The sequence below is a fragment of the Thamnophis sirtalis genome, unplaced genomic scaffold (genome assembly GCF_051295495.1).
Source record: "Thamnophis sirtalis isolate CommonGarterSnake01/CBP01778 unplaced genomic scaffold, rThaSir2_p1.2 scaffold_3, whole genome shotgun sequence".
Taxonomy (NCBI): Eukaryota; Metazoa; Chordata; class Lepidosauria; order Squamata; family Natricidae; genus Thamnophis; species Thamnophis sirtalis.
Genome location: NW_028261383.1, coordinates 122,508,612 through 122,530,100, shown reverse-complemented (window position 1 = coordinate 122,530,100; position 21,489 = coordinate 122,508,612). Strand labels below are relative to the sequence as shown.

Below are 21,489 nucleotides of genomic sequence, written 5' to 3'. Positions count from 1 at the left end.
CTACATTGCTGCTGCCCCTGTCACATATTGTTTGAATTGCTGGAGCCCCTCGCCAGCTGTAATTGAGCAACCCATTATTTTCAACCATGCAATGAAAAGTATGACATAGTAAAGAATACAGTACTTCTGTGCCAATGTGTTAGAAGTTTAAGGGGAGGGAAGGCTGTGGCAGCCCTGTCCCGATCTGATGGGAACTGTTTAATCCAGAGTGGGGAAGGCTCATGTAGACTATCCCTTGTCAAAACCATCAGAGAGGAAAATTGGGGGCTGTGTATGAATGAGAAAGCTCCAAAATCTGTAGCAGCTTTGCACAATTGCCCAATAGAGTTCTAGTAATTGTTTAGGATCAAAGCTGTGGCAGATCGATTCACATTTCTAGTCCTTGGCTTTCTCATCAGGGTCCACAGTTCCAGAACCATCACATTTTTAAAAAACTAGCAGAAAAGGTGGCAACAACAAAAAAATACATGTCAAGATTTTGTTGTTGTTTTGCTGAGAAAACAATTTAAAAGGGTGAACGAAGCACTGAATTAGCTTGTTTTTTCCTCTTCCCCCTCTTCCCCAAGAGCCTGAACCACTGAGCTCCAGCTGAACATCTAGCTGTTCACCTCAGCTGTAGGCCATGTAAGTGTGATGCTCCAGTGCTTCTGTTTCCCCTGACCCTTCAGTCTGTTTTTGCCTGTGTGCACTGATGTCTGAAGGTGCTATTGCCAAGAGGCCACTGAATTCATCTCATGTCACTTATCCCTTGGTCTTGTGTTTCAGGAGATGACTGTCACGGCAGGAGAACTGCTCTGAAATGTTGCTATGCAATTTCCAGGTCCCATACTGACCCACTGACTCAGTTTGGTGTAACAGTGAATGTTCCTGAAAAGAAACAGAAGATACTGTATATTTCCATTGGCAATATATCTCAAGGCATAGTCAGCAATATGCTCACACACACACACACTAAATATATATATATATATAGTATTGTGTCACAACCCCCGGTATGCCCAAATATGGGAGGGAGCATACTACTTCCCTTTTTTGTCTATCGGCTCACTCTGGGAGCCATCGAGGCAGAAAGCCATTTTTTTATGTTGCCTTGTTACGTTTGTGTTGCATTTGTGCTGATAAATAAATAAAGGGAGACTAGTATAGATCTATTTCAAGCTATTTAGCTCTCATCAGCTAGCCATACCCTTACTGGGAATTGAACCTGGGCTGTATTACATATTAGGCAGTAATATTAGCCACTCAGCTAATAAAGGAGGAGAGCCTGTGGCTTAGTGGCTAATATAACTGCCTAATATGTAATACAGCCCAGGTTTGGTTCCCAGTAAGGGTATGGCTAGCTGATGAGAGCTAAATAGCTTGAAATAGATCTATACTAGTCTCCCTTTATTTATTTATCAGCACAAATGCAACACACACACACACACACACACACACACACACACAATTTACTCCCGTTTTCTGTCACAGTTACAAGATCAGTGACTGGTGCTGGGCATCAATTTAAGTACAGCAGTACCTTGGTACTCATCGTTAATTGATTCCAGGAGGCATGATGAGTACCAAAAATGATGAGTACCAAACTAATTTTTCCCATAACTAATAATATTATGAGTTACAAGGCAGTGAACTGCAATAAGTTCTAACTTATGCATCAAGTACCAAACAAACGATGAGTACCAGGATAAAATTTGCATGTCAAAATACATTGAGTACCAAATTCAATGAGTTTCAAAACAATTGAGTACCAAGATACCATTGGATAGGGGAAGTTAAAGTTGTTTTGCCTGATTTCAGTTCCTATTTTGGCAGGGGCAAAACTACTATCAACTTGTCTCTCCAATGGAGAGGCTTGCCCCACTAACAGAGTATAGGCATGGAGGCACTCCAAACCAAGCAATTTCTGAGCATGAATTCAACATTGTTATCAAAGAGTGCTAAACCCTTGTCCAGAAATAGCCTGGGTGAGAGGTGACAAGAGCAGACGAGGGGCACAGGGTGGACCAAGAGGGAGCAGCTGATGGGCTCTGCCCATGGCAAAACTATAAAAGAATGACAACACTGTGAATTTAATGTTAACTTTGTAGCTGGCCACACCCAGAAGTAGCCTATGGATGGCCATGGAACTGAAATCAAGTACACAGTGTTTCCACCTCCCGTAATAAAAACAGTAAAAAAAAAAATAGTCACAGAAAACTCTTTGTAAGCAAAATAGAAAACTGTAATAAAAAGAATAAGTCACACAGAGTTGGCAGGCCCCAAAGTTGCTGTTTAATTCAATTTCCCAGCTCTTTCAAAAGAGCACAAAAGTCATGTTTACATGGAAGCTGTGTAAAACTTGATGGCTGCCTTGGAAAGCGTCAGTCTGACATTAGGCAGGCAGATGCTTCTGGGGAAGCCATGAATGTTTTCTGCCTACAAGAAGGTCCCAGGTTCGGTCTCTGACATCTTCAGTTTAAACAGATCAGATGTAATGTGAGAAGACCAGTGGCATGGTGCTTTGCCTACTAACCAGGGGTGGGCTGCTCTGGGTTTGCCCAAATTCAGTCGATCCTCTAGTGAAGATTCTGCGGGTTCAGCAAATCCCCAAATCCCACTCCTGGTTGGCCCTGGCCACCCCTCCGCTACCAGGAGGCTCCATGTGACCCATTTTGGATGCCAAGTAAATGCAGGGCTCACGTGGCAGCTCAGAAAGGGTGAAAAATGGGCCTCCAGGGAGCCTCTGGAGCCTGGGGGAGGCCATTTTCATCCTCCCGGCGGCTCAACAAGTCTCTGGAGCTCGGGAAGGGTGAAAAACACACCTCCTGGAAGTTCCAGAAGGCTGGAAACGGGCCCATTTCTGTTCTCCAGAGAGCCTCTGGAGCCCAGGGAGGGTGAAAACGCCCTCCCCCCTCTGGTGCAGGAGGCCGACGAGGCCATGCCTACCATGGTCACATTCACCCAGCAACCAGGCAGAGAACCCGTTGCTATAAATGTTGAGGGCCACCACTGCTGCTAACGTATCTCTATTGAGGAGAAGGAGGAAGCTCATCCAAACATATTAATTATTCCTCTCTTCTAGTCTGGATTTCAGAAGGGAGCTGCAAAACTATCCAACTGTCTTTCCTTTTAACAGGCCTGCAGTTCAGGAGCCAGGAGGACCAAAGGAAGATTTCCTCACGAAGAGAAAAGCAATGCTAAAAGGAAATGAACAAATGAACCAAGTCAGTTTTGCTGCTGTTTCAACTATACCTGAAACAAATTAGTTCAATTTATCAACGCTTAGGTGCCTGTGCATTGCTCATCTGTGTATTGAAATATCTGTGTATTGATCTGTTCCAAACTGAGACAGAATCCTTCCTTATGTGGAAGCATTTGTAGATGTATTTCTATTACTGATCAGTTTGAGGGAAAAAGTTGGATTAACCCCCAACTGTGAAGCTATTTTCAGTCTTCATGATACTGTAACACTATAAGACTGATATGTGGGTGTTTTTCTCAGTAAAAGTAAGGGCTGCAGACAAATTATGATACAAGCAGTAAATATTTGTGTTTCTAAACTTAGTTATCTTCCTTCCCTGTCTTTGCTTTAAACAAAATTATTGAAAATGCAACACTTCAGTAGGGTTGCTGAAGAAACTTACAAAAATCTTGAATTTAACAAAAAGAAGATATTTCTGTATGTTAATCCCTCAGTTAGATTACCAATGTTAAAAAACACACCCAGATTTAAACAATTTTAAATAACTAGGGGCCACTGCTTCCCCATCCAAATAGACATTTTATTGCATGTACACACAAAACACTTCTTTTGTCTTAGATATCATAAGACATAATAAAACAAGGTGATATCCAGGGATACTGCTCATTCAATTAAACAGGTATGTGATTCCCTACCTCACCTTCCACATTTGGAGGAATGGGGGACGTAATAAAGCTGAATTGGGGTGTATTCTATGGAACAAAATTGGGTATATATGGAGTTGGAAAGACTGATGAAAACATATGTTGTACAGCTCACTAAATACAGTTGGAAACAACTAAAATGCATATAATACATCTGTAGGAAGTAAAAACCCATCTCTCTCCTAGAAAAATGAAATATCCTGTGACATATTGAAAACACAGGATATTATACTTCCCTGGATAAGAAATGGAGAAACATGTTGTTTTTAGGCAGGAAACGGACTCACTCTTAATAGCCCCCATCTTTTTCAGTGGGCCATTAAAAGGCCTGAGCCAGTCTATTCTACATAACAAAGATATTCCCCATTCAGCTCCAGGGTGATGGGATTAAGGCATGACAGTATTGGCCCTTTACCCATCTCACCACAGGGCACCTGGGAAGAAGCAATGCTCAACCAAACTTGGACTCAAAACACAGCCTAGAGAATACAAGATCAACATCAAAGGCCAGAGAGGGCATAAAATTCAGGAACTCTCAGCAAGCCCCTTTTCTCTCCTTTCTTTTCACCCAACATCTTGAAGCATGTGATCCCCATTTTCTGTTCAGGAATTCAAGCCATGTGATCCTGTCCACCATTAAACCATCTTTCCAAGCAGCCTCTGTGTTTCCAGTGTCTTTTCCCCCACTTGGAACTGACCCCAGAAGGTCACTTCTTCCAACAGTTGGAAAAGCTGTTTTGAAGGCCTTCAAGGTGAATAGGCTTGGGGCCAGCCTCACCTCTGGGGAACGATGTTCCACAGAGTGAGGGCAAAGTTAGAGGCAATTGATGCCATGATGACACTGCTCTTCCCTGAGAGATAGAGGCAATGTGACATGTATGATTTCTGTCATTCAGAGCTTCTTCGCATTCAGCAACCAATTATAACCATTAGGTTCCTGCAAGCACAGGAGTCTCTGCTGCGGGCCTCAGAAGCAAGAGGAAGCCATACAAAGCAGTGCAACTCCTTTGCTTTTAAAAGTCAGGACTATCCCACTTCAAAAAGCAGCTTCCAAGAGTTCAAAGTGCAGCGCCTTTCCCAGCTTTGCATTGCCCAAAAGCAAGAAAGGGAACAGGCTATGCATTCGGATAAAGGTGACCAAAGCACCAATTCAGATGGGAGATTCATGGACGTAAGAGAGATTTAATATCACGCGCTCCAGTGAATGTGAGCCCTGGAGTTTTTTTTGGCTCCTGCAATATTTCCATTACTTAAACTACGGGAACCCATAGGAAACAAAAGGGAGGGACAAAAACTGTGCAAATCAGGACAGTGAGATGCCAGTGGCATTCAGAGCAGCACTTCTGATTGAAAATCCAGGCCTCAGGAGGACATAGGAGCAGCAGCTGTATCAGAGAGCCACTGTGCAAATAATTCAGACTAGCTATCAGGAGGAGAAAATGTGTAGGGTATTTGCAGAACTACAGGAGATGCATAAATGCCATACTATTTTCTATGTTTTTCTTATCTTTGTCTTTCTGTGTATAAACACAAAATAATATGGCATATCTTCTGCCAATTAGAAAATGCCAGCTATATTTTCATTTCTGAGATTATCTATCTATCTATCTATCTATCTATCTATCTATCTATCTATCTATCTATCTATCTATCTATCTATCATCTACCTACCTACCTACCTACCTACCTACCTACCTACCTACCTACCTACCTACCTATCTAATCTATCGTGTGTGTGTGCCAACATAGAGAGACAGAATCACATAACCTAAGCATACTGAGTTTCTCTGAATCTATTATTGATATTAGTTTTCCACTCCAAATTCATGGAAGCCTAGCCCTAACCCTAGGTGGATTTTCATCTCAATAGGATTTTCTCATTTATTTATCCAAGAAATGAAAATAAAGAAGATTGGAAACGTTAAGAGCCTCTTAACCACAGCAAGCCTCTTCAAATGCATTAGTGATATTTGTTTTCCTCTCTGAATTCATTAGACACCTAACCCTAAGGGGAGATGTATTTGTATGAGCTCTCCTAAGCACAGTGTGGCACTATGAATTTTTTTATGAAGTTCATTTCCTCTTCCAAATTCATGGAAGTCACACATACACACATATACACACACATACATGTTTATATAATATGCAGAACTTCTATATATACTAAGATGTCCAAATCTTCAAAAGAGATGGGGTGAAATGAATAGCCAATATTTCTCCTATTTTCAATAATGAGTGAACATTATAGAATTTTATTTGGATTTTTCTCTCCTGTCTGTGATTTAGAAACAACAACTTTACTCATGGCAGTACAAATTTTTGCAATGCATCGTATTTTTCCCAAATGAGCTGTTTCTTTCCATTCTTCTGATACTGCAAATCAAATCACTGGATTTTTTGTTTGCAAATTCTTTAATTACCCTTGTCTATCACATTTCAATCCAAATCTTGGGATAAATACTTCATGCTGTTACTACTTCGTACATGTCCTAATTTGTAGAGAATTTTCTCTTTTGTTATTCACAAAAGAATTGTCAGATAAGTGTCAGATAAAAGGGAAACAGCTTATTCTTCAATTTTATGCATATCCTTTTGAAGATAATTATGCTAAATCCATGTCAGTATATTATACAACATGCAACGTTTGTTAGCTTTTTCCTATTTGGCAAGTACTAATGAGCTGATAAATAATCCTGCCTGCAGTTTTTATTTAAAAACAAATATATAACTGATTGGGGGGGGGGGTATGTTGTAGCAAGACAAACCTCCTAATTTCTATGATATAATGCAAAAGCCATCAGAAGCAGTAAAATGAAAAGTTAGAAATCTGGGTGTGGCAGCAGTGCCCCCTAGTGGTAAAATGTATCCAAAATGAAAATAGCAAAATGTGAGTGTTCTTATAGTAATAATAATCCAGGGCCATGTTTATTAAACGTTTTTCCCCTACAACTCTTCCCACATTTATAAACTATGGACAACCCCCCAAAAGGTTTTTATGAATTATATGTATCAATATTTACTATATTAAAAATTGACACACTCAGTGCTGCTAGCATTTCTCACAATTGCTTGATGGGATTTTATTGTATTATTTTTCAACATAAGCAGGCAAATAATTTTCATTTGTGAAGGAATGACTCTGGGTAGTTTATAAGATTAAAAACATATACACCCTCCCACAGTGGTGCCCAAAAAGTAACTATACAGTATGCGTAGTAGAAGATATCATCCTGCCTGGCCTCAAACACTTGGATTCTTCTGAAAATGTCAAACCAGTCTGTCTCAACTATGAAAAAATATTTCTTCAATAGGGATCATTAAAAATGGGATCAAAACTCTTCCCCAGATTCAGACGTGAATTCATTACATGTTCATACTTAGATCAAGGGGGGGGGGAATGGGAGGTGAAAGTTTTAGTAATCTGGTTTGAGATTTCAATTTCAATTTCAATTTAATAAAATTTGTATGCCGCCCACTCCCTTGGGACTCTGGGCGGCTTACGGACAGATAAAAAGCATTTAAAAATTTTAAAGTAAAAAATACAATTGTTAAAATTACACAACATCCATTCAGTCTACGTGGGGCTGGACATTGATCAACAGCCCCAGGACTGCCGGAACAGGCAGGTCTTAGTGGCTTTACGGAAGGCCGGGAGAGTGGTAAGGGTCCGGATCTCTACGGGTAGATCATTCCACAGGGCCGGCGCAGCTACAGAGAAGGCCCTCCCCTGGGGGGCCGCCAGTCAGCATTGTCCGGTCGACGGCACTCGGGGGAGGCCCAGCATGTGAGATCTTGTTGGTCGTTGGGAGGTATGTGGCAGGAGGCGGTCTCTCAGGTAGCCAAGTCCTAAACCATGTAGGGCTTTAAAAGTAACGACTAGCACCTTGAAGCGTGTCCGGAGACCAATAGGGGGCCAGTGCAGCTCGCGGAGGATGGGTGTAACATGGGTGTATCTAGGTACACGCAATATCGCTCGCGTGGCTGCATTCTGGACCAACTGCAGTCTTCGAACATTCTTCAGGGGCAGCCCCATGTACAGCGCGTTACAGTAATCCAGTCTTGAGGTGACGAGGGCATGAGTGACCATTTGAAGCGCCTCCCGGTCCAGATAGGGCCGCAACTGGTGCACCAGGCAAACCTGGGCAAAAACCCCTCTGGTCACAGCTGACAGATGGTGTTCTAACGTCAGCTGCAGGTCCAGGAGGACACCCAAATTGTGGGCCCTCTCTGTATAATTTCACACCCCAGGCTAAGAGGTGGAATGTCTGGACTATCCTTGGGAGGCAACATCAATAGCCACTCGGTCTTGTCTGGATTGAGTGCAAGCTTGTTTGCTCCCATCCAGACCCTGACAGCCTCCAGGCACTGGCATATCACTTCCACTGCTTTGCTGAGTTGGCATGGGGTGGACAGATACAATTGAATATCGTCCGCATACTGATGATATTTGATCCCGTGCCGGCGTATGATCTCACCCAGCGGCTTCATGTAGATATTAAATAGGAGGGGGGACAGGACCGAACCCTGCGGCACCCCACTCCCACTCCCACCTCCCGTAACCGCCGCAGAAGGATACCATGGTCAATGGTATTGAAGGCCGCTGAGAGGTCAAGAAGCACTAGGATAGAGGAATGTCCTCTATCCCTGGCCCGCCAGAGATCATCGATCAGCGCGACCAAAGCAGTTTCGGTGCCGTAACCAGGGATCCAGATAATCTGCTTCATCCAAGGTCCGTTGGAATTGAAAGGCCACCACCTTCTCAACAACCTTCCCTACGAACAGGAGTTTGGAGACTGGATGATAGTTGTTTAAGATGGCTGGATTCAGGGAAGGTTTCTTAAGGAGGGGTCTCACCACCGCATCCTTTAGGGGGTGGGGGAGGGATCCCTCCTGGAGAGAGGTGTTAACAATCCTCTGGAGCCAGCCACATGTCACCTCCCTTCTGGTCGAGACCAGCCAGGATGGACACGGGTCCAGTAAACAGGTGGAGGCACTCACCGCTCCCATGGCCTTGTCCACTTCCTCAGGAGCGACAAGTTGAAACTCGCTCCACGAAATCTGATCAAGACCCGCCCCTGGCATCTCGGCTGATACTGTCCAAGTGGAGTCCAGGTCCATCTGAATCCGAGGGATTTTATCCGACAGAAACTGAACAAACTCCTCAGCTCTACCCTGTAAGGGCTCACCTGTATCCCTCCCTTTCAAGAGGGAGCATGCCATCCTAAACAGATTGGCGAGATTCTGTGGATGCAATAAGAGCGGAAAAATGAGCACATTTTGCCACCCGTATCGCCACTAGATAAGTCCTAATAAAGGCTCTTAATTTGTTCGGTCAGATTCAGAGTTACTAGCCCTCCAGCATCGCTCTAGGCGTCTCTTTTGGCACTTCATCTCCCGGAGTTCCTCGGTAAACAAGGAGCCCTCCTGGATCCATTGCCGCAGAGAGGCCGTAAAGGCGCAATCTGGTTTAGAGCCTCCGGCACCACTGTAATCCAAGCAGCGACCAAGAACTCCACCGGACTATGGGCCAGGGAGTCAGGTATCTCACCAAGCGCCGTCTGAAATCCCATAGGGTCCATCAGGTGCCTGGGGCGGAACCACCTAATCGGTTCCCCCTCCCTACAGTGGGGGATTGGTTTCCGAAAGTCAAGCCTCAGTAGGAAGTGATCTGACCATGACAAGGGCAAGATCTCAATGCCCTTCAAATCTAGATCACGTCTCCACTGCTCCAAGAGAAACACGAGGTTGAGCGTGTGACCCGCTGTATGAGTCGGACCCTGAATTACCTGGGTCAAGTCCATGGCTGTCATGGAAGCCATGAACTCCTGTGCTCCATCAGAGCGTTCGCCGAACAACGGCAAGTTGAAATCCCCCAGCACTATAAGCCTGGGGAACTCAAACGCCAGCTCGGCTACTGACTCAAGGAGCACAGCCAGGACTGTTGTAATGCAGTTGGGTGGTAGGTACGTTAGAAACAGACCCACTTGACCCCCAAGGTCCAACTTCACCAGAAGGGACTCACACCCGACAGTCTCCGGAGCAGGGATCCTACGAGGAACTAGTGACTCTCGGATGATGACTGCCACTCCCCCACCCCTTTCTCTGGTGTCGCAGCTGGTGGAGCACCTGAAACCCTTCTGGGCACATTTCAGTGAGGGGGATTCCTCCCTCATGGCCCAGCCAGGTTTCAGTAATAAATGCCAGGTCTGGCCCGTCGTCTAATATTAGGTCCCGGACGAGGGGAGCTTTATGAACCACAGACCTGGCATTTAGCAACAGCAGCCTGAGACCAGGGCCCTGACAACTCTCGCCATCTGGTCCTGGAGTTTAGCTATCAGGGCCGGAAGGAGGGATCGCTGTGATGTAGTGAACCCTCCTTCCCCGGTAATGGCTAGCCCTGTAACTCCCGTCAAACCTGCCTCTGCCAACTATGACCGGGATGCACCGGTCCATTCCCACACCCGTAGACCCCTCTTCCCCTCCCGTAGCCTGCGTTCTCCCCGGCAGGCCATTCATACCATACATTCTGGGACGAGAGGCGGATCTGGGCCCCCATCCACTTCTGCTACTGCACTCAGTGGAGGGGGCTCCAGTCCGCACTCTCAATCCCCTCATACATGTCAACCAAGCATTCTCCGCAAACATACACCACAACAGTTTAAAAGATACAGCAATATAATAAAAATAATAAAATGCGAAATTATATTATTATTATACAATTGTATCACAGCGGCCAGTTGTTTCGCCGAATTTGGCATTGGTTACTAGTCGGGCCCCACCCAGGGGCCTAGGACGTCGTAACGTATTTTCGTAATATGCATGCAGATCCAAGCAGTGCAGCTTTTTGCATTTGACTGATGGTGATTTTGTCAATTTTTAACTGTTTTAAATGTAATTCCAGTGCTTTTGGAATAGCACCCAGTGTGCCAATTACCACTGGAATTATCACTGCTGGTTTGTGCCATAGTCATTGAATTTCGATTTTTAAGTCCTGGTATCTTGCGATTTTTTCATGTTCCTTCTCGGCGACCCTGCTATCACCTGGTATTGCGATGTCTATGATTGTGACCTTATTTTTCTCAACCAGTGTGATGTCTGGTGTATTATGCGCCAGTATTTTGTCGGTTTGTATACGGAAATCCCACAAGATCTTGACCATCTGATTTTCGGTGACTTTTTCAGGCTGATGTTCCCACCAGTTTGTTGCTGTTTTAATATTATAATTTTTGCACAAATTCCAATGGATCATTTGTGCTACTGAATTGTGCCGCAATTTATAATCAGTCTGCGCGATTTTTTTACAGCAGCTGAGTATGTGATCAACAGTTTCATCAGCTTCTTTGCAAAGTCTGCATTTGGCATCATCAGAGGATTTTTCGATTTTGGCCTTAATGGCATTTGTGCGGATAGCTTGTTCTTGCGCAGCCAGGATTAGTGACTCTGTTTCTTTCTTTAATGTACCTGTTGTTAACCATAACCAAGTTTGTTCACTGTCCACTTTATCTTTTATTTTTTCCAGAAATTGGCCATGTAGTGCTTTGTTCTGCCAACTCTCCATTCTTGATTTTATCACATCTTCTGTATTCTTTTTTCGGCTGTTGGGCCTTCAGTAGATTTTTGTTCTTTACTTCGATTAATAGAGGTTCTTGACTTTCTTTTAAATAATCAGCCAGTGCATGTTTTTCTTCTTCAACTGTTTGCTTCACTTGTAATAATCCTCTGCCACCTGATTTTCGGGGCAGATATAGTCTATCAGTATCACTACGTGGATGTAAACTGTAGTGCATTGTCATTAGTTTCCTGGTTTTTCGGTCCAAAAGGTCCAAATCAGCTTGTGTCCAGTTAACTATACCAGCTGTGTATCTTATAACTGGCATTGTCCAGGTATTTATGGCCTTGATTGTATTTCCGCCATTCAATTCAGATTTCAAAATTTTCTTAACTCTGTTGGTGTACTCTCGCCTGACAACAGTTTTTACTTCTCCATGCTTGATGTTATCCAACTGCAGAATGCCTAAGTATTTGTAGGCTTCATTTTCTTTGCATTTAATTAATTGGCCATTGGGCATTTCAATTCCCTCACATGCAGTAATTTTGCCCCTTTTTATGGATACAGTGGCACATTTTTTCATGCCAAACTGCATTGAAATATCGGTGCTGAATACTCGGACTGTGTTTGTCAATGATTGGATTTCTATTTCTGACTTTCCATAGAGTTTCAAATCATCCATATATAGTAAATGTGAAATTTTTTCAGCTTCTTTGGCTGTTTGGTAGCCTAATTTCATTTTTTTAAAGATTACTGATAGTGGGATCATTGCGATGATGAAGAGAAGAGGTGAAAGTGAATCACCCTGGAAAATTCCTCGCTTGATATTAACCATTCCGTAGATCTCATTCCCTACTGCCAACTCAGTTCTCCATTGTTTCATCGCCTTTTCAGTAAAGGATGTAATATTTTTGCTAATGCCAGTTGTTTCTAAGCATTTTATGATCCAACTATGTGGCAGTGAGTCAAATGCCTTTTTGTAATCAATCCAGACCATATTCAAGTTCATTTTTCTGTTCTTACAATTTTCTAATATCATTTTATCAATTAGAAGCTGATCTTTTGTGCCCCTGCTCCTTCTTTTGTTGCCTTTTTGCTCTACTGGTAAGATGTTGTTTGTTTCCAAATAATCCATCATGTTATCTGCAATAATGCCTGTGAGTAATTTGAAGGTTGTTGGCAAGCATGTTATTGGTCTGTAGTTTTCAGGTGACTGGTGTATTATGTGCCAGTATTTTGTATGCGAAAATCCCACAAGATCTTGACCATCTGATTTTCAGTGACTTTTTCAGGCTGATGTTCCCACCAGTTTGTTGTCCAGTATAGTTAACTGGACACAAGCTGATTTGGACATTTTGGACCGAAAAACCAGGAAGCTAATGACAATGCACTACAGTTTACATCCACGTGGTGATACTGATAGACTACATCTGCCCCGAAAATCAGGTGGCAGAGGATTATTACAAGTGAAGCAAACAGTTGAAGAAGAAAAACATGCACTGGCTGATTATTTAAAAGAAAGTCAAGAACATCTATTAATCGAAGTAAAGAAGAAAAAACTACTGAAGGCCCAGCAGACGAAACAAGAATACAGAAAAGATGTGATAAAATCAAGAATGGAGAGTTGGCAGAACAAAGCACTGCATGGCCAATTTCTGGAAAAAATAAAAGATAAAGTGGACAGTGAACAAACTTGGTTATGGTTAACAACAGGTACATTAAAGAAAGAAACAGAGTCACTAATCCTGGCTGCGCAAGAACAAGCTATCTGCACAAATGCCATTTAGGCCAAAATCTTGTGGGATTTTCGCATACAAACAGACAAAATACTGGCGCATAATACACCAGACATCACACTGGTTGAGAAAAATAAGGTCACAATCATAGACATCGCAATACCAGGTGATAGAAGGGTCGCTGAGAAGGAACATGAAAAAATCGCAAAATACCAGGACTTAAAAGTTGAAATTCAACGACTATGGCACAAACCAGCAGTGGTCATTCCAGTGGTAATTGGCACACTGGGTGCTATTCCAAAAGCACTGGAATTACATTTAAAACAGTTAAAAATTGACAAAATCACCATCAGTCAAATGCAAAAAGCTGCACTGCTTGGATCTGCACGCATATTACGAAAATACATTACGACGTCCTAGGCCCCTGGGTGGGGCCCGACTAGTAACCAATGCCAAATCCGGCAAAAACAACTGGCCGCTGTGATACAATTGTATAATAATAATAATAATTAATATAATTTTGCAACGTATTAATAGAGCTGTTCTCCCAGCCCACTGTGAGAAATCTTAAAGAATATGCGCTACTCTAAAAAGAGGAACATCTGCCGAAGATGAAGCAACCATACTCCTGCAGCAAGCCCCTACATTAGAAAGGCCCGCCTTTGCCCTCTTATCGAAATACTCCTCCCAGTGACTGAAGGAGCCACACGCTCGCCGGGAGTGTTTGGAGTCGCGCGAGAGACAACGAGACTTCCATCCCACGCGGAGGAAGTAAAGATCCATTTTGCGCAGGCGCGAGTTCATTTCTACCGCTCGAGCGTCGCGATCCAATGGCGGGTAAGGCCTTGACTTTTGCGGGATCCAGTGCAATCCTTCGCGGGGTTTGTTTCTAAGAGGACGCGGAGCCGAAGTAAGGACGGGGGGGTGGGGAGGGAAGCGAGAGAGAAGATGAATCGGTTGACTGGCTCCGTCTGCCGCTTTGTTATTTTTAAGGTTATTTCGCTTCTAGGAGCTGGAAAACTCGTGCAGGCGGGTGTTTTCTGATGGTGTATATGATGCGGTCAGGGTAACAGACGTAGATTGCAAAGATCCCGACGATCATTAGACGGCAGCAGTCAGAATGGTCTTTGCTGCTGCTTCGTGGTCTCCCTGGTTTGTGCAGGGCCGATCTATAATAGCCCTCTTGGTCTCCAAAAGCGAAATGGAGAGCAGACCTCTCTATTAGTAAAACACAAACTTCATTGTTTCTTTAACTTTGGGGGGGGGGGATCCACCGATTATGTTTTTATTCTGTAACTATGAACCTTTAATTGAGACCAATATTTTGGGAACGCTACCATTCGGCAAAGTTTAAAGAACATGGTAGGTTTAAAATGGGGGGGGGGTTACACAGAACAATAGGTGACTAGTATTTTGTTCATTTTAGGAATAGTTTTATCATTTGTACACGTGTATATAGATTCTTCATGTGGATTCTTCAGTTCAACTCTATCCCCACCCCCTTGTGGGATAAGATTGCAGTTCCATAATTTTTATGTACCTGAAGGGAATTAATTTGGAAAAGTCATGTTAAGAGGTGGTGTGTTCCCCAGCATGTCTTGGGTGTCTGTTCACGAGTATGAATAATAACATAATTTATTTCCTAACATAGCACATCATACAGCATGGAAACATCTCAAGTATCTGTGGACTGGGGGACATAACTCTCCATCAACTTGCATGCATAAGGTATGTTTAAATTTACTAGGCATCAGTATTAGGATTTGTTTGCTGCTCAAAAGACAGGTTTGGTTAGGTAACGTTCATCAAAGTTAAAAAAGAACTGAGCTACTGATGATACAGAGTTATCCCTGTCTGAAAAGAGAAAGTTACTCTTTTTGTGGAATTGTGGATTCTGAAGCTCACCTGAAAAATGTAAAAGCAAACGTTGTAAAAATTAAGCTGTCTCTGATAATATGACTGATCCTCAGGTTGCAAGGCTGCATATATTTGCTATGGGAGTCAACTCAGACAGGAATGCAGATGTCACATATCTTCACTGTAAGCTCTAATCCCAAGAAAATCCCTTTTTGGAGAAGAGTGTTAGAGATGCATCTCTTCAGATCTACATTCCAAGGTATGGGTGCTTGGATGCTTTTGAAAGCTGCAGTTAGGGAAGTCTGACAACTACCCAGTAACCTTTCCATTTATAGTCATTCTGAGGTTAATAAATATTGAAGTATTAATCAAAGGCAGGAAATAGTGCTTCATGTCAGCAAACTTGCTGGAATGCTCTTTAAACACATCCAATGTGATGCATTCTTTTTGTTTGGAGAGTCAATAAGGTGTACGTATTACTGTGCTCCTTGAGGATTAGGAATTCTTTAAATTTGCTCCTGAATTACATTTGCATGATCTTGGGTGACTTTTTGGTAGCTTGCTGGTAGCCTGTTCAGGGCCATGTATTTTAGTCAAGTTGATCAAATTGAATTGTGGTAGGTTTACACAATCCTTATAATATCATGATTCATAAATCAAATGGTAGGGTTTAAACATTGCATTGAGACAAAACAAGGGACAACAACTTTGGGGTGTTCTGGTCACTTTTATGCAAATGCAGGTAGTCCTCATTTAACAACCACTTGTTCAGTGACTGTTCAAAATTACTGATGTGCTGAATGAGTGGGACTTACAACCCATACCCATAGTTGCAGCCATTCCAGTGTCAGCATGATCATTGTGATTGTGATTTAGGCATTTGGTAACTGGCTTTGCAATTAGTATTAATTGCATGTGATCACCATTTTTAACCTTCACTTCCAGCTTCCAACAAGCAAAGTCAAAAGAGAAAGCTGGAAGGAGTTCACAAATGGCAGCCATGTAACTTGGAGACATTGTAACTAAATGGAATTCACCTAATAGCAACTGGACTGCAGGAGTGGTTATCATAAGTCTGGTCATGTGACATCCTGCTTTATGACCATCCGACTTAGTAGGGAAGTTCCTGGTCCCAGGGACTGTTGGTAACTGTGCTCATTTGTTTGTACTGAGTAAGTCCACTCTGCCTTAGTTTTTCAAGATCGGTTAGTGTTAATTTAAGAGTTATTTCTCCAGCTGAATTTTAACTGCTTTTCAGTTGTTTTGGCATTTGTTCACTCAAGCCTGTGATGTGATGTTATCCCTGTCTGAAAATTCAGCCGTGAGGGAAAATTAATATCAGCTGAGGCTATTCACCAGGGAGTGGTCTTCTGAAACAATTGCTTTGCAAATGATTACATTGACTTCTTGAGATAGTTAAAATTAAACGCAGCAATTGTATTTTTTTTTCTTTAGAACAATCTCAGTGTTTGCTGGTAACAAGCAGCACAGCCCACCTCTGAAACTTTTCCTGGAAGCAGAGTTCCATGTAAGCCTGTTGGGAATGCATGTGACAAGATTACATCTGGATGTGAGTAGCACTTTGACATGGACTGGGTTTCAAAGACTCATTACACTAAATTGTGGTTGACTAGCTTGAGGACCAAGCTAGTCAACCACAAAGAATTCAGACAATTGAACAATCCAGTTTGTGGGGGCTAGCATGAATATGGCAATGTCATATGATTGTACATTGCCAGTCTTTGAAATAAAGGAAGATGTTTATGCTTAGGGTCCTTCTATCTAACCGAGTGAAAATGTGGAGTTAAACTTGGTAAGGAAGATTGCAATTATCTCTGTGTTAGCAGGATTGCACTCTAAAACCAGAGCCAAGCCAAATTTGGTGTCTGGAAGTGGCAGGCAAAAGAAAAATTGGATTTAACAATAGATCCAGTCTAGGGGCTATGGAGAAAACCAAGTGCATCCTGATGGACGATGTCACTGGAAGCAGCGGCTTGGAATGTTGTCAACACTTTGATTCTAAGCCCTTCCCATCTTGGTCATGTGACCCAGAGTGGAACATAGATTTCCCAGAGCATCTCTTTGCGCAAAGGCATTATTTGATTACATAGAAACTATCCATGCTTTTCTCCTACCTTGTAATTCTTTCCATCCCAATGGGACAGAGGGAAAAAAATGTTGTAAAGGGTCTTCCCAAGGCTCGCTCTGTTAGCTGAATAATTCCAAAAAGGACAGGATCACTTTAGGAGTGATAGTTGCAGCTGTCATCAGAAAAAAACAGGAATGGCCCAAATCTGGGCTAGGTCTGTGAAGAAAAATATTTCTAAACCAAGTTTTCTCAATGTATTTCAGTTGGGAGTTGGGCAGTAGCTCAGAATGCCATGGCCACTCCAGTTTATGTCTCCCTCTCAGTCAAATGATCAAGGTTAAAATTCATGCTGCCAGTCCTTGTACTTCCCCATGCACATGTACAGGCAAGCATAGTAGCAATACAAGGGGAATACACATACATACCCAGAGGAAGTATTTAGGCAGCCATTTGACTCAGAGGGAGACAATTACCCAAGTCTGAGGCCAGTGCAACATGATGACAATCTGCCAGTACTTGAGCCCTCCAGAGAAAAGGAGCTTAGGTGAAACAGACAAAGATGCTGCAATGCACCAGTCAGGCACAGACAATGATAATGATTCAGATTTTAAATCGTGCATATCTGGTGAGCCTCATATCTCATAACATAGTCAGAATTAAATGATCTGGTCAGAGAGCGTAGATTTGTCAAAACCAAAGCAGAACTACTGGGTTCAAGACTGCAAGGATGGTGTTTGCTATCTCCAGGTGCGATATACACCGAGACACATTTGAATCCTTGTGATTCAGGTTTTTTGTTGATATCTTTTTTCCAGCTGATCCTTTACACCCATGGTGAACAAGTGGGGAAAGGGTGTGAAACACCTTTTTGCCACCATAGCTTTCTTTTCTACCCTTCCAAAGAGGAAAAATAGAAAATTAAAACATAAGACAACTAAGGAATGAAGTTAACTACCTAGGGTTTTCTAAAGAGAAGAGTATTCTCTTGTGTTTTTAAAAGGAATGTTTTAAGAATGTTCCATGTCTTTCCTACTTTCCAAAATGATAGGAAAATAAGGCCAGGAAAAATCAAAAAGTCATTTCCCCAAGCTTCATATGGAACGTTAAAAAAAGTGGAGCGGGTGAGTGGGATGTGTAGAAGCTTGCTTCCCTGCATAGGTATGTGCCTAAATGTACACATTTTCACAGTAGATACTGTGTAAGCAAATTGCACGTTTGAAATTCCATAATTGCTTTTGTTGCATTGTCTGTAGGTGTTTTAAATGACATGGCATTTAAAATCTGGAGGGAGCTGAAGGTTCGAGCTTCTAACTGTCAGCCTCAAAACCTTAATGACTTGGAGATGTTCTGCAAAGAGGACTGGGACAAAATCCCTCCTGAGACGTGGCCAACCACAAGAAACGTCCAATCTCTGATTGCCAACAAGGGTTTAGCCACGAAGTACTAAGTTATGTTTTGCAAAGGGGTGAAAAAGTGCAAATCAATTTATAACTTTTAAGTCCATTTTTCTGGATTTTTTTCTTGTTATTCTGTTTCTCACTGTTAAACCTACCATTAAAATTACAGACTGATCATTTCTTTGTTGTACAAAATCAGCAGGGGATCAAATACTCCCCCCCCCCCCCGTATGTGTCTAAATATATACATTTTCAAAGCAAATGTTGTATAAGCAAATTCCATGTTTGATGCACATATCTTGCAAGAACCGTAATTGCTTTTGTTGCATTATCTGTGTTTTAAATGCCATGGCATTTTTTTATATAAAAAGTTGTTTATTTTTAAACATAGACAAAAACATAACGTAAAAAAATCTTCATTACGTACAGTGTTGGTTGGTTACAAGGTTTTTGTGCATCCTTTCCGTAGTCATCACTTAAACTTTATATAAGGTCACATATTGTCAATCAAATGTTAATATACATTGTTATTATAGTACTTCATTTATTTGACTCACTATTTCCTCATTTTAAATAATATTCTAAATATTGGTTCATTGTAGTTCATTGCATCATCTTCAATATATCCAATAATAAAATATTTTTATACCCTATTCTGATTCATTTTTTGTAACATTCTCTTAATAATTTTCAATTCCATGTGTTTTTTTTAAATCTAACCACATATAAGATAAATACCATATCCTATAAAATTATTTATCTTGTTCTCTAATTTCATGTCAACTTACTCATTTCAGCACATTCCATTGTTCATATCAATCAAATTATAGATATACAATTATGATTATAAAACATTCATTGGGTATAACTGTTGTTACCTCCTTTTTATGTGAAGCATGCTAACTTTAAAGTAAATTATATATTATGGCATTTTATTACATCATCCAATGGTATTACATCTTTATATTCTCACAGTTTATATAAAATTCCATATTATCCCTCTAGTATATATAGATACATTATTGTCATTATTAAACATTTATTCAATTATATTATTATTTTGTCATACATAATACTCAAAATTTAACTAAGTTTAACTTAATTTCTGTTGTAACATTTCAGTTCGTCATCCTGTAGCCTTCTAGAAATAGTGCCATCCAATATCTTGCCATTTGTAAAATCTGTATTCTGTAGTTGTTAGTAAATCTTATGTGGACTTCTTTTAGCAACTTGTTCATTGCATATCTTTAAACACTCGAAACCCTTCAACTGTTCTTTCCATCAGCTTGTCTTTGGTTATCACTGGTGCTTCTGCCAAAGGTGTTCTTATCTCTGCCAAATTTTCTCCCATTATTTTGAGGTCTAAGATAGAGTTCGAGTTCATCAACCTCTCCAATGTCAACAGTTTTCTTATCACTTTGTTCACGTTTTTCTACAACGCCATGGCATTTTTCAAGACAACTCTAAAGGTTATGCCAGCAAATACAGTGTAGGTTCTTAATTTGTGATTCTGGGGTTTGGGGATCCTCTGGAGATGAGCAATTGGGGCTCTGCAAGATCATACAAAATGGAAACTCCTGTACTAACTGTTCCCAAACTGCTGGCTATCAAGATTTTATCAGCAGCACTTGCCTTGGTTTTGTATTCCAGGACTGCAGCCTCATTTTGCATTTGTATAGTTAGCAAGGGGTAGCTTGGTAGTGTTGCAGAGCATCCAGCCGTACTGAGTTGATAACGTGTCCTCATGTTGTCAAGGGTGGGCGATCGAGTGAAATTCATGTAGTAATGGTATCCCCCCCCCCTTAATTTCTTACAGCTTAGGTATAAATTGCCATTTAAAGAAACAGGTGAATATGAGTTTGGCACGGATAACAACAGAAATGTACTGGGAAGGCAAAATTGCAAAACTCCCATTTATTTTGTCCATGCCATTGGGGGAATTCACTGGAGAAAATAGTTACATTTGGAAGAATTGGAGGTTAAAGGAAATCAGGCCGCCAAAGAACACTGGCTGGATACCATTAAGGTTGACACCAAGCACAGCAAGATTGGATGATGTGGAGATATCTGGCATAGAATTGTTATGTCCATCAAGGAAGCCCTCAAGCTTTACTATCACTCTGCCACTTCATGTTCCCAGATAACTAGGATTCAAGAGATGTGCTACTCCTGATCTGGAGGTGAGGTAGCCAAGTGAATAATTATTTTATTCAGTGCTTGCCATAATAGGCAGAAAGAGTCTGGACACTTTTGTAATGCAATTCTGGAGCACGCTGGGCATTAATCATGTTGATGTTATTACTTACTCTACAACCTTCCAGTGCAACCTTCCGTAAAACAGTGGATATGTGTGCTGTTCTACCTAAGCTTTTCGCAAGTTGAATATCTTTGTATTGCAGACTGGAGGGGGCAATGGATTATTACATTTGTGAATCAAATGGAACCAGTAATTTCCTCAATGAACAGTCTCTAAATAATGCCTGAGGGTCTTCAGGCCAAACTTATCATGAGAACTCTTGTGTTTGTGATAATGAGGACAGCGGTGACTGTGGTATTCTGTGCTGGCTTGAAAATACTGCATTATTGCGTGTTTCTTTTTATTTTAGTAGAGCAGGACTCCCAGAAAACTGCTAATGGGCAGGACTGAATGCCTTTTCTGGGTAGGGTCTGCTCATTCATTTTACAATGAGCGGAAAACACAGGTTTTTCTCCTCTTTTCCTCCTCTTCTTCAGCCAGGACGCCTTTTTGATTTAATCTATTCAGTCAGGAGGACAGAAATTTCTATTCCTCTCTCCCACCCTCCACCCCATGAAAAACAAAAGCTGAAAGATCATTCAACATTTATGCAATTATACAAAGTGGGGAAACGTTTCAGGTTACATCTATCTATTCCCCTTATGTGCTTGCAACCCGCTGTCACTAGCCATTACTTTTCAGCAGAACAAAGACATGATTCTGATCTTCTCATTGCTATT

At 41.7% G+C, this 21,489-nt stretch overlaps 1 protein-coding gene and 1 non-coding gene across 2 annotated transcripts; both read left to right on the top strand.

Annotated features, from left to right (window-relative positions):
• The first annotated feature begins 4,759 nt into the window (after positions 1–4,759).
• Positions 4,760–19,738, top strand: LOC106547968 (uncharacterized). Its single transcript, XM_087708250.1, has 6 exons — positions 4,760–5,018; positions 13,862–14,007; positions 14,822–14,898; positions 15,141–15,286; positions 16,483–16,597; positions 18,370–19,738. Exons 1-5 carry the CDS (start codon positions 4,760–4,762, stop codon positions 16,527–16,529), a joined length of 675 nt encoding a protein of 224 aa, XP_087564376.1. The 3' UTR covers positions 16,530–16,597; positions 18,370–19,738.
• Positions 14,993–15,075, top strand: LOC148048154 (small nucleolar RNA R38). Its single transcript, XR_015696178.1, has one exon. It is a non-coding gene; the product is annotated as a small nucleolar RNA R38 (small nucleolar RNA).
• Positions 19,739–21,489: the final 1,751 nt, after the last annotated feature.

Coding starts and splice junctions, on each gene's coding strand:
- LOC106547968 (XM_087708250.1), top strand. CDS start 4,760: ATGTATGATTTCTGTCATTCAGAGCTTCTTCGCATTCAGCAACCAATT. Junction 5,019..13,861: donor GGCTATGCATTCGGATAAAG/GTGACCAAAGCA, acceptor TACTCCTCCCAG/TGACTGAAGGAGCCACACGC. Junction 14,899..15,140: donor CATCAACTTGCATGCATAAG/GTATGTTTAAAT, acceptor ACTGATCCTCAG/GTTGCAAGGCTGCATATATT.